The 14,007-nt window shown below is 47.9% G+C and overlaps 1 protein-coding gene across 1 annotated transcript in view; it reads right to left on the reverse strand.

Annotated features, from left to right (window-relative positions):
• The window catches only part of LOC138525687 (butyrophilin subfamily 2 member A2-like), a 130,191-nt gene that overhangs the window by 26,232 nt on the left and 89,952 nt on the right, over window positions 1-14,007 (reverse strand). Inside the window, exon 3 of the mRNA XM_069635770.1 lies at window positions 12,349-12,744. Within this exon, the coding sequence (XP_069491871.1) occupies window positions 12,349-12,744 (396 nt within the window). The remainder of the gene's footprint in view (window positions 1-12,348; window positions 12,745-14,007) is intronic.

The raw sequence follows: 14,007 nt of genomic DNA on the forward strand, positions 1-14,007 counted from the left end.
CTTAATGCACTTTTATATCTCAAACAGGAGCTACCATGGCATCTAACGGGCAGCCTGCAACGGATAGATTTACTAGATTTAGAGAGTGGTTAACTGAGAGATGCAGATACTCGTATGAGTGTGGATTATCTGTGTGTATTACATTGTTTTTTACAATAATGTTTGGCCTGGTCACATATTGGTTCATAGCGTTCATCTCTATCGAGATGAACGAGGGGGGAGGGATTAACAGCACTACTGTAATCAATGCAACCACGAGTGTAAATACTAAGGAAGGTGACTTTTTGGTATGGGACGGAACTAACCTTGTATGGGGTTATTATACCACACCATCCAATGCTGTCATCTCAAAAAATGAAGGGCTACAGGGTGAAATGCAAAATAACACAGTGTCTCCGCCAAAGATATCTAATTACAATGCTCGCAGCTTAAATGACCGAAACCCGTCTGCTATATCGTGGTTGTATAACACCCCCACCAGCCAATCTGCCCCCATAGTAAAAAACACACTGACAGATAACGTCAAGGAAGAAAAGGAAAGGATGAGAGCAACACACGAAATATTATATGATGACTGGGCAAAGGGGGCGGGAATGAGAAAGGGGGGCCCATTTTGTCCATCGCCCAGGAGGCTGGGAAGTACATCAGGAACAAGAATAACAGACGAAAAAGGGAAGCAGGGAGAAGGAAGTATGATGAGTACTATGGGTTAGGATTAGATAAAATGGAAGACCCACGACACCCCCACCAGACGAATAAATGGTATGCGGATATGAGTGCAACAGCTAAACAAACAACAAACGAGAGCTGCTATGTCTGCTCCCTCATTCCCCATGCTTCAGGCACACCCAAGGTATTGTTACCCAAAGAGTTGCCTATTGTAGATGCCCAATGTCTCCTTCATCTCACGTTATGCAGGATTAAGAACACCTTCCAGGCACATGAAGTTACTTTTAGAATGCTGCAGAACGAGAAAACTTGCTACCCAAAGACGGTAGGAGTGGTATGTCTGGAAAAACCATTTTTTGTGATACAAGGGACACTTTTTTCGGACAACAAGTGGAAGGATGAAGAAGTAATGTGTAAAGCTGAAGCGCTGAGGGGTGTAGCACCAGAGAAATTGCAATGGATAGAAGAAACGTGCACACCAGTATGGAAGGAACACATTTCAAAACTAACTTGGGTAACAGCCATTGAAAAACCCTTCAAACTGCAGAACGAAATAGACTATGAACTATGTTTTAAAGGAGAGGGGAAAACCTCCATGGGGACAAACAAGAACTGTAACAAGACCCTCACCATCCCAGATCTGAGAAAAGGGACAGCGGCCCTGATGGACACGTATTGGGTATGCGGCAACCAGGCATACCTGCACCTCCCCCAGTCATGGAGTGGCAGCTGCTCAATGGCCACTCTGCACTCAGCCCTAATGGTAATCCCAGAAAGCCACATTGAGAGGAGCAGAAGAACACAAGAAAACACCCAACAGAGTGCGGCCCAGCCAACTGCAGAGTCACAAATCTATGTCCTGTCTTCCGGGAACAAGGAAGAGGTGCTGTCCCGAAACAGACAGAAAACGGCTCCCTGTCCCATGTGATCGAAGCAGTACACAACCTAGGAGAAAGGATGAAAATGGAAGGCGGAGCAGAAGAAAGCACATGGTTCGACAATATCTTCTCCTGGGTTCCCTCATGGCTGGGAATGACTGTGAAATTTTTGATGCCAGCTGTGGTGTTCCTCCTCTTTATTTTTTGCCTGTGCCAGGTGGGTCTTCGATGTTGTGCTAACGCAGTACCTAATGGTGCAATGATGATGGTGACAATGGGCAACACCCGTGGTACAATACAAAATATGCAGGAAGTGCAGGTACAAACAGGAACTGATGACACATCCAGGTATCAGCTAGTGCCCAGGTATCATGACAAGGATATCGTAGACAAATTGTGGCATACCACCATCAGAGAGCCCCGTATACTAGAATGGTACCAGGAGGTGTGGGTAGACTTGGAAGGAGAGGGCGGATGTATATACCTGACCTGTACCCCAGATGAATATGCTAGGAGGGATGTTAGCTTAAGGGGGGTGTGCAGAGCGTGGATGCCCATAAAAGGCTCACCAGCATGGGATGACGCAATTATTGACGAAGAGGAGTGTAGGAGATTGAATGAATTAAAGAATTCGTTACTTAAGTAACGAAAGGGGGAAATGTAGGGGAGGGTTGTTCCAAGCGACCCCCCTTGCCTACATCCCTTCCCCAGGTGAGGGCCATGGCTCATTGGGCGTCCCCTCATACCACCAGGGCCCAGGTGATGGAGGGCTCACCTGCTGAAGACATTGCCCACACGTATTGAATTTAGCTAGGCCTCAGAAACCATTTTGTCTAATAAAGATGGTGTGAGCTCAGTGCATTGTAGCGCGGCCCCCACCCTCGGAGAGTTTCAATTATCCCTGTGGCCGCATCTCCCTGGCAGATCCGCTGTGAGCCCGTTCCCACGAACAAGACGGGCATGAGCTAGCGTAAGATACTAACACTGTAACATTTCACCTTCCGCAGTGTATCACTGCTCCCAGCATGACCCGGCCAGCGAGGCCTGGGGGATAGAGAGAACGGTAAAATGGTCATCGGATGAAAACAGAAAAGTCCCCAAATACTAATGCCAAAACTACTTGTAATACGCGCATTCTCTTCATAAAACTTCTTCTATTAAAGAAACCTGTAAAAATGTGTAATTATGGTAGAACGCATGTTCACATGACACCAGCAATAAAGGACCCACACCCGTGCAGTTGTGTGCAAATAATAAAGAGCGTTCCAGGGGACTATTCGTTATGTGTATTCTTGAAAAGCTTACACCCCGTGGTCCCGCGCCATAACCGAACTAATGCTGCTAGAGTGCAAGGGAAGACGAATGTAACCATACAGAGGGCTCATGTGAAGGACGCGCGAGAATGCACTTGTTATGTGTGTATGTCTAAGCCCCTTATGTGCCACTACCGCCACGCACGGTGGCGAGTCTCTTTCTTTGTGCTCCACCAACCACACTACTACCTCACTTACTGCAAATGTATATGAATATAACTAAATGCTGTAGTTGTTAAAACATAGTGTACAAATAAGGTGCTCAGAGTGGCTATATTTGAGAGACATTTAGCAAAGATGAAATGTATGATTTCGGGTGATCCAAATGAGTATTATAGAGTGTTCAAATGTTTGTACCTAAAGTTGGCAACACACGAGGAAGATACCTTTGTGAACATGTGCAAGGCCATTCCCCCTCCCACCCTGCGAAGACTGTCAAACACGAGAGCAGAGGCCCGCGCCGCGCTGCTCCACCTCCCCCAACCAGGCTGGAGCCACTTGAAAGATTTGTAGTCCCCTCTGCAGCACCCAAGGCCACGGCCCGCCACCTGCATTATTTACAGCATAGCAGTAAACCTCTGCCTGAATACACAAATCCAAAGGCGCCCCCTCTTAAACCCCACAACCCACCGGATCACCTTAGACTTATGGCCCTGTGCAATTAGGACACCCAATACTGTGGCAACATACAGCAGCCCATTCATAACGACTTCTAACAAGACAGAAAGGCATGTACCGTCCGTCCCATGCCCTGAGACTTAGCCCCTCGACCTATGGTACCGGTCAACAGGACACTGGTAACCACGCACTGATGAATGACCATCAGACCCCTCACAAGGTGCATTCCTCCTGTGTTGCATTAACCTGTAGAATAACCTATTGGAGGATTTACTAAAGAAGATGATATTGCAATAACTGAATGACTGCGGTGTGCATGGCCTAGGGCAAATAAGTCAGGAAAAGACATTCATCTCTGACACTGGCCACAATGGCACAACAACACCGCCCGGATGAACTCAGCTGACCTGCCAGGCCCAGCCCAACCCACGAGGCTGACCAGTGACGTCCTCCAGCCAAGGCCAACCACATCGCAGCAGCGCCTATAGCTAGTCATCACCACCCAATCCCATTGAACTTGTGCCCCTTATAGTATATAGGTTCTGATGACGTGTTTTGTAAATATATACGCCTGTCTTTGCTATTGTCAGACAGAGCGCTCTCGGAGTTTGCAGAGTTCTTTGCATGCCCTATTCTGATTGATAAACTCCCATTTAAGCTCACCCGCACTCTGTCTTGGCTTTATTCCCATCCTGGGAGAGTCCTTCATTGTCTCTCATTGCGGGGAGGATCGTGCTGGTTGGGGACGCTTGCCTTCACCAGCCGTAGCTCTCGAAGGCACAAGCATGAGCCAGCTCGCAGTCCTGAAGTTGAGTCTCAAGAAGTCCCCTATTGTGCATTTTGGCTAAGAAATGGGCTGCAGAACGACTTATCCCCCCTGACTACATCCTTCAAGGCATCCCACATCACCCCTGCTCTAGTCCCATGCCCCTCGGGCTCTTTGAAGTAGTTGGTGGCAACGACTTCCTCCTCAGAATGCAGCTTAGCATCAAGGAGCAGGGGCTCAAAGAGGTCATTCACGTCTGAGCGGGGTGCGACATTTGGGGGGGAAAAGTCTAAGGTGACTAGAGAATGATTGGAGAACAACCTAGGGCTAATGACGGTGTTAGAAACATGTTGAACCATGTAAGAGGAAATCAGTTGGAGATTGATATGCGAAAACCCTTTGTGAACGTGAGAGTAAAATGTGAACCCCCCCCCAGAGAAGGAGCCTCCAGATGTCTGCGATGTCCAATTCGCAGAGGAAACGCACCAGTGCCAAGGACCGCCTGAAGTCGTCTGAGGCAAGGATTTATCTATGGCAGGATCCGGGGGCAAGTTATTATCCACCCCCCCCCAATAAGAAGCTCCCCTTCTACAAAACCCACTATTACTGGGAGGAGAGAAGACAGGACATGGTGCTGGTGATCATTTGGGAGGTATAGAGAGGCCAAAGTTATGGGGACTGAACACAAGGTGCCCTTCACCAGCATATATCTTCCTTCTGGATCCCTAGGCACAGCCCTGGGAAAGAATGGGACATCCCTGGCCAAAAGAAATGCCACCTCCCTCTGTTTGACCCCAGCAGAGGCATCGAATTTTCCCGGGAAGAACCTGTACCTCATACGAGGCTCATCTTCAGGGAGTAGATGAGTCTCCGGCAGCATGGCAATAGACATCCCGGGCATCTGAAGCTTCTGAAGCATCGATCTCCACTTAACCGGGGAGTTCAACCCTTGCACGTTGAGCGTAGAAAACTTAAACGGTACAACCTTCCCCAAAGACAAAGAGCAACTCAACCCAACTATCAACCAGATTGGAGAGGAGATCTAACTCCTCCAAGCACTTCGTTCCGAAGAACCGTAGAAAATAGAACAACCCTATCCCAACAAAACCACCAAACCAACTCCAAGAGATTTCCACCCACCAACACAGCCCCAAAGAAACCTGCACACCCACGCCGCCGGGCCATTGGAGGTAAAGGCCAAGAGAACACCATAACAGGACCCTAAAAAGCCGCAACATTGTCAGCTCCGCCGGTATGATGGCTAACTGACGGAGACCACAATAAGAAGGCAGAGGCAAGGCTCCTGGATTGTTCCAGGCTGAGGAAAAGGAGCAGAGATACTGCAACAGAGAATCGACAGCTCAGCAGTCCAGGTGAGCCTACGGAGGACCATAAGGCATAGGCTTCTCCACATTCGATGTGGTGTGACCTGCAATTCCTTGATCTAGTCACTTTAGTCCAGGTTGCTGCTCTCTTCGGGTGCGTTGAGTACCGCTCTCACCCCTATCCAGATCAGGAGGTCCGGTTCATGATGGACAGCGCTTCTTGAGTCGTGGAGACTGTATGCTGCTCACCTTCCCACATGAAAATCACCCCAAATGGGATCCCCCAGCAGTATTCGATGTCTTTATTTCCTAGCCATTGGGTAAACTTTGAAAGCAAGTGCCTTTTGGCCTTGTAGGAGTGCGCTTGAGGAGCCCTTGAATTTGAAATCCGGGCGGGAGTGGGCTGCTCGCAGGATTTCTTCCTTGCGTTTGTAGAAGTGGACCCTAGTCAAGGAATCGGAGGCCCAGTTGTTCCTAATCTGTTATGTGAAAACCCTGTGGGTCCGATTCAGCTCCAGCTCCTTCCCTGCAGGCCACTGAAGCAGGTCTTTGAACAAGGCTTCGACATACTCTACGAGCTCTGGGTCTGGGATCCGAGAAGGGATCCCCTGGAGCTTGATGTTGTTTCTCTGGGAGTGATTTTCCTGGACCTCGGACCGCTGAAGTAAGCGTTCGCTAGTGGGCTCCAATGTCTCTACCCTGCCCGTCTGCTGAGAAAGATCGTAGGTGTATTTGCAAGCCCCTGTCTTCAGATCCTCAATGCGCGACGTAGTGGACGCCACTCGCTTGTCAACTTCCGAGACCTTCTGTTCAAGCTCCACAACAGCGCCATCAATCTCCTTCTTAATGTCGGCAAGCATTTGGCGCAAGTCCGTTCTGAGCGGTAAGACCGCTGAATCGTCCCCCTCATTGCCATGGCATGCTGCGTGAACATGCGTATCTGTTGAAATGTCACTGGGTCTAGATTTCTCCTGGTTACACATAAGGTATGGCACGTCACTGCTTTTGCCACCCTTTAACCCCTTGCCAGCCATGGCAGCATAAATGAAGCTCCTGAAGAGGGTCCCCAGCTGCAGGCGCCCACTGACTCACTGCCCTTGTCGGTGAAGCCTCCAGACGAAGGCAGGATAAGCCCTCATAGGCCAAGTTTGGCACCCTACCCTAGGCGCATTAGAGAATGGAGCACTGTGGAGATCAGCCGGATGGGTTGGCGTGCACCATGCAAGGGTCCAAGTGTTTGCCTTGCCAAAGTGATTGCCTTGCAGCAGCAGGCTACCTCAGCCTGGGATCACTGCCTCTCAGATCACAACAACCGGAGAAAGTCCTAGCCAGGGGAGCAGGAGATGAGCCTCCCCTGCCCAATCCAGCAATCAGTACCAGTTTGAGGAGACAAGTGTGTGGGGGATTGGCTCACTGAAACAAAGAGTGCGCCGATCAGAAAAACAGACACCGGCAAGCCCTACCATCATTCCTGGGGGGGCAGGATGGGTTCAGCATGCCTCTTAGATGAGAACCAGCGATGCTCGGGCCGCAGGTGCAAAGAAACGGCTATACGTGGCAGTGATCCGCCATCTTGGATTTCTGACCCACAAGGAGGATTCTCTCGGTGCAGCCACTGCGGCTGACAGAATGGCCCGGTAAATGAGAGGCAGCCACACTGGGCCATCCTTGCTGCAACGGTGAACAGCAGGGGAATTAATGCCAAGCCACGCCCACGTCAATTGCACTTTCCAAACTTGCTTACGTTTCTTATGGGAGAACTCCAAGCACTCTGTAATGTTTCTTAAGTGTGGCCATGTTTTTGAATAATTTTACCGGCCTACAGTCGCTACCAATGTTCTGCTTGCCACTTAGTTTCCTAAACATTCCTTGTAAACACCAGGTTGGGATCAGATGAAAATTGCCTGGAGCAAAATTGCACTCGATTTCGTTGACTGGTAATTCCTGAACATTAGCACAGCCTTTGAATAATAAGGTGATCTGCACTTTTCCAAAAATGCAGCATCTAAATACAGGGCCTCCTCCGCCTCATGTTCAGATGCCCCCTTTCTTGAGAATCTGGGACAATGTTTGAACTATTCTAGCCAGAGGTGACTGGAACAGTGCAGCAACGTCATTTAGGGGTGGCCAGGGTTCGCAACTGTGACTGCTGAGGTCTCCCTTGCTACCCCTCTGGTCTTCCTTGCTACCCCTAAAAAAGTTTTTTTCTAAAAAGTGTAATAAAAAAAAAAAGGTTTCAATGCATGCTCCTGTGCTGTGGCCATCATCATGTGGCTATTTGCTTCTGGAGTGGCTGGCTTTCTTGCTCAGGCCTCTTAAAAAAAAAAAAGAGTCCACAAGTCTAACACTTTTAACACTTTCAGCAGTGACCCTAAATAAGAAACAATAGGAATACCAAAAAATGTGTCTTTCTGGAATTCTATACAATAATTGCTAGACTCATTAAAGATTTATTTCAGGCACACTTCAGGGTGTGAGTCACTGATTTAGTCTGTTCTTAAACACCTCAACTCAGCCTTTCATCCTTCTGAGGTCGATAAATGAGTACCAACACAAGATGGGTGATAGTGTATGTTTATTTTTTCTATATTAAGCGCTTAAGCTTAAGTGCTATATAAAAACACATATTTATTGTTTGACCATGGACACCTGCTTGCATTCACAGTAATTTAGTAAAATGGGCCTATACACACTGATCTTAACGATACATATGGCGATCCATTGTAGTATGAAATGTATATCACATTTTAGTGATATTGTAACCATATTTTTGGTAGTGTACTTAGGAACAATGCTATGTGATGCCACTTCCTGTTTTTTCAAGGGGTGAAAGTTTGTGTTCCATCACTTCCCGCGATATCACTTCAGGGTGATGTCAAATGACATGTCATCAGAGGTCAAGGGTCGTGTGATGTCACTTCCGCTATCCCTGGCATTTTGGTGAAATGGCGTCCCTGGAACAGTGGCCTCTTAGCTTTGAAATGTACATGAAATGGCATCATCCCTTCGTTTCCATCATAGTCGGTGAAAGAAGCTTTGGCACAGCCAGTAGATTGGCTTTTTGTGTAGTGCAATCGCTTTCTGCCTTGTCAAGTGTTGCAATAGGCCCTGCTTCTCACATCAGGCCAGCTTTTTGCCACAAAACGGCAACGTACTTTCATCGTTGTGGGAATTGCCAGGAACTGCAACACCAGGCACTCAAATTTAAATGGCACACACTTGTCTCTCAGGTCAGGCATGGCCATGCAATGCCAGATATTCACATCAGTTGCCAGGTGCTGTCATCAAATGTCCAGACGAACAGCAGGTGTCCACACACCTGTTCTTCTAGTGTCAGGGTTGTTCTTCTCCCTTGCACCCTACTACATCCCCTAAATCTAAGGAATGAAAATAGAAATCCAGGTGTGCTTCTAGACAAACAAAAATCAGGCACATCAAATGTCCAGAAACCAATCCAATGGCTTTCTGTTGTCACCATACATTCAGATACTCGCTTCATGTGCAAAGCATCGCCAAGTAAATACCCAGGTACTCACACACTGTCACGGATTACCATTAAATGCGCCCGCGTTCACCCCACAACCCCATGATTGCCTCATATGACCAGATCCCCCAAAACATTCCTTGGGATTGTCATTAAAAATCCCTATTGCCAGGGATTGCCCTCAAATGCACATACATTTCTATTTCAATTTATTGAAGATTGGGGTTTATTTCAACCAGAATGAGTTACATGGCAAATTAACACAGGAGAATGAGGCGGTCCCAAGATGGCGGGGCTTTGCAGTAGATGAGGGTACCTGGGAACGTGTAACCGATTGTTGAGGACAGCTGATGGGATATAGAAACCTTGGGCAAACACAATATAGAGTCTATACAAGAGAAGGATATTTATTTATAATATTTTATTTATAACGCGCCTAATACTGGAGAACCAGTTTCCTAAACGTGGGCCTGGGATTCGAACCTGTGCTGAGAGCCAAGACGAGCGTATTGCCCCCGAGCTATCCTCCCAGCCTAGTTACATTGGGTATTGTGTCCAGAGAGTAATGGAGTCAGATTGGGAAAGCGGTGGGAGCCCCTTCGCAGGACAAAAGGTGGGTCTAGAGCGTAGTCTTAAAGCTTTCAGGCCATGGGTTCATTTTGAAATATGGTGTGAATGCATTCCAGTTGAGTGGGTCAATTGAGTACAAAAGTAGAAGCGGGAGGAGGCACGGGGCAGGGGATGAGAGGTTAAGGAGGGAGGAGGAACAAGGAGTTGCAGGCTGTAAAGTAGGGTGGGATAAGGCAAGGCAAGAAGAAGGAATTTAAGAAGAGAGAGATTTTGCATTGAGAGCTCACCGCCATGGTGGCGGTGTAGAGGGAGAGGGCTTAGGAACGGGGTAGGCCCTCGAGGATAGGAGGGGCGAGAAGGAGCAGAGGATATGCTAAACCGAGACATCTGGAAACCATGAGCCACCATTCAGACAGGTCGCTTTGAGTATGCTTCCATTAATTCAAGCTCTTTCATGTTTGCAGACACACCTAACACAAAAGTCTGTTCAGGCCAAGCCAGGATCCTTTGGCTTAATTGGGCAACGTAGTCCCTTTCTAGGGCGTTCGACCTGCCAGGCAAGGACAGCAGCAGAATATTTCACCTCTCAATGTCAGTCTTGAAGAGTGAGGATCATTTATTCGATTCAATTTACGAATCTCGTTGGCGATCCAAATCCCTAAACAACTGAATGCGTCTGATGTTATCTGAAAGGGTCACATTTCCATCTGTGAAATCTGCTCCTATAGACACTGGGAATATTTTGGATGTTAAAATAATGCACTTTGTACCCTGAGAATTGAATGCACATCAAGACTATTGGGGTCGTCATTGGGGGATTAGCTGCGTAAAGTAAAACGTCATCGGCATGGAGCGGAATTCCATGTTCGGTTTCGGCAATCTTGATTCCAGTGTAGGAGGTGATGTGTTCTAATGGCACATGCGTGTAGTCCCACTAAAGGGCTTACAATAAGAGGGATAGTGGACAAATTCGTAATGGGTGTGATATGCTTCTCTGAATGTGTATTCTTGCTTGAAACCATGGACTTGTTGCCACAAGGTGTAGGGTTGTCATCAAGTCCCCCTGCTGTGTGTCTTTGACTGGCAATTGAAGGACTGTGAATGTTCACGCACTCAACTAAGCAGGGTGAGGAAGGAAATAGTGCCCACATGGTTTTGCTGTCCAGGGATTGAGGTGCACAGGCAGGGTCCAAAGGGAATCCTTCCACTTGGTGAGAATTGAGTGGTAGCTCGATGGCAGTATCGAGGTGCATTGGCAGAGCCGTGTCGCGTCCTACGACTAAAATAGCAGGAGATGCAGCTGTTCAGGTCTGAGGTACTATGGCCGAGCTGTGCAGAGTCCTATGACTGGGGCAGCACGGGATGCAGCATTGTAGTTCAGGATGGAAACACTCTGCTAGAACTGTCTGTGAGAGCCTTTGCATTTGAACAGCAGATGGTGCTGTCTTTGGATCTAGACATGGACAGAACAATTTGTGGGATCACTTCAACAAAAATGACCTTCACTCCGTGCACACCTTTGGGCATGTATACATGCAAAATAAATTTTCTTTTACAATTCTGTTCAAATAGTATACGTTTTTTAATGATTCAAACAAAAAAGTATGTGTATACTTGTTGTCGATATCTCTGTTCGACTTTCTAAATGTTTAAAACAACAATCATTCAACAATTTAGCATTTTTTTATGCTCTATAATGCTTTGCATTTGAATACAGAAATGTATTCTGTAGTCCAGAATCAGACTCTGTCAGCACCTAAGTGATGTCAAAATTGTATAAAAACTACTTGAAAAATGATAAGGTCTCTTGCAAGAAAGGTGTGCTCCTCTACACCCATATTACCTTTGGATCTAGACATACCTTAAGTATCAGTGAATCAGAGGCCACCTGTGGCATTCATCATCCAATGGCTACCTTCCTAGCATCCAAATGCAGTCCACTGCTTCTGCAAGACTTGGAAAACAAGATCATTGAAAGGAGCGTCACAGCCTAAACCACAGTGCCCGATTGTGGCATAGGCGACCGCCGCCCAAGTTAGTGGTCCCGAGTTGAAGACAAGGCTATTGTACAAGGACGAAGGTCACCTGCCACATAATAGAGCCCAAAGAGAAGGGCTCTAATGCTAGTAGAGGGGAAAAGGGGTAGCTCGGCTGGGGCGTACTGTGACAGAGCAGCTTGCACAGGTCTCCTTGCTCAGTGATCAGTATGTGCTCTTTAAAAAGGGCAGCTTGGAAGGCAGCCATTAAAGGTGGAGCCGCCATTCTGAGCTGATTGACTAGAAAGCTGGAAGTTATGATATGATAGGTTATTTATAACACACTTAATACCCAGAGGTTTCTAAGTGCGGACCCAGGGATTGAACCTTGCTTCCAAGGCGAGCACGTTGCCCCTGAGCTATCCGCCTGAGACAGTTGTGAGAAGAACAAAGGAGAAACATTGAATTCAGACTTCCACTGTGTGTAGAGTCTGGATTTCACACTTTCTGCTTGTCTAATGAGAATAAAACATGCTCTAATAGAGGCTAGGCAGGACCGCCGCAGGGACGGAGAGAGAGAGAGAGAGAGAGAGGGAAAGAGAGAGAGAGAGAGACAGAGAGACAGAGAGAGAGAGAGAGAGAGAGAGAGAGAGAGAGAGAGAGAGGGAGGGAGACAGAGAGAGAGGGAGAGAGAGAGAGAGAGAGAAAGAGAGAAAATGGGATATCCCAATCTAAAAACCGAGCCTTACCTTCCACCAGGAGTTTCATCACTCTCTCCCCCACGCCATGTGGGCTCTTGGCACGGCACGTGTACATCCCTTCATCTTGAAAGTTGACGTTGGCCAACACCAGCGTGAGCACGCCATCGCCAAACTCCTGGTGGGAGAGCTCGATGCGCCCTTCATACTCGTAGCTCTGCTCTTCCTGCAGCTCCTCGTTGTTCCGATAGGTGAAGAGGACCTTGGGCTCTTTGTATTCAAAGCTCTGCTGTACATACGCATAGATGTCCTCTACCTCGATCTCTTCCACAATGTCCTCACGCTGCCAGCTAAAGGTCAGCTGGTCCGTGCCCTCCACAAAGGTCAGCTCGCAGGGCAGGCTGACCTTGGAGAAGGGCCGAGCCTTGATTTCCATCACACCGGCATCTAGAAGAGGTAGAAGAGGAGACCAAGAACCAGGGTCAATGGTCAAGCGAGAAAGAAGCACTGAGCCACACAATGCAAAGAGGCATAGGGGAAGAACAGACCCACGCTCATAAGTCATGAAGGAAGCTAACATATGCAAGCAATTGTTGGGATGCAAGTACAGCGTCCCAGGCAGGCAAAGAGATTTAGACTTCACAAAACATGCTAGCAGGCGGCCTCGTGCTAGCAGTTCTCGCTGGGTGCGGAAGAATGCGCATGTATCCATTTGCACCTAGCTTTGATACACATTAGAAACACCATATAGCAATACAGAAAGAGCAACAATGTATTCACGTTGCAGAGGTTGAAGATAGGTTGATGTATTGTGCAGTTAGCAGTAGTGTACGATGTAGTCAGAGAAGTGTTGCGGTTAAAACAAGGTCCGGGGGCTAAGGTAGAAAGAGTTCCGCCATGTTGGAATTTGGGGCATGTTGATAGGATGTATTTTTGGGAGTAAGAAAAAGCCTCAACGTGGAGCTGCAGATCTTTCCAGTTAGTCCTGAGACAAGTCCCCCTTCCTTTCCCCAGAGAGAAGTTATGATGTCAAAGTCACAGGCAGCCGTACTGTGCCGATAACAGTTAATTGAGTACAGATGCAGAGCGCGGAGGAGGTGGGAAAGGAAGGTTGGGTCCAGGGAGCAAGGGTAGGGATGCGCCATTTGAAGATTGAATTCATGTGAGCAGGGCATTGGGTTCTGTATTGCCAAGAGGGCTGGTGAGGATTTGGAGCACTACTGCCCTCACCCGAAGAGTAGTCATCCTACCTAAATTGCAGGCACCGCACTCTAAGGATCAATAAATAAGTGTCAATCCCCTTGGAATCCTCCCCGGAATCCAAATCCTCCTCTTCCTCCTCTCACCTAAAGTGTCAGTATCCAGGCTGTTCTTTGCCAGGCGTCTCCGAGCTCTATAGTCCTTCTTTTTTTATGAAGGTAGGGCCTACCTCGAGAGTAAGCCACAGTACCTGTCTGGGTAACATACAGACCTGTGGCCCCTCTCTCTAGATAGGCGAAATGAGGAAAAAGCCTCACAAAGTGTAAAAAAAAAAAGGTAGGCTCACGTCCGCACCAGGAAAGTAGGGCAGAACAGTTTCTTAGTGAGGACTGTGTTGAAGAATTGCGCTGGTAGTAAGCGTGAGTGGTGAGTATCAAAACAATGAAGCCGCAGGGATGTGTGACTCCAGAGAAGAGTGAAGGAGAAGCGCCAGTGGGAGGTAGGAGGGAG

Source organism: Ambystoma mexicanum, chromosome 7p (assembly GCF_040938575.1).
Source record: "Ambystoma mexicanum isolate Mex_15411 chromosome 7p, UKY_AmexF1_1, whole genome shotgun sequence".
Lineage (NCBI taxonomy): Eukaryota > Metazoa > Chordata > Amphibia > Caudata > Ambystomatidae > Ambystoma > Ambystoma mexicanum.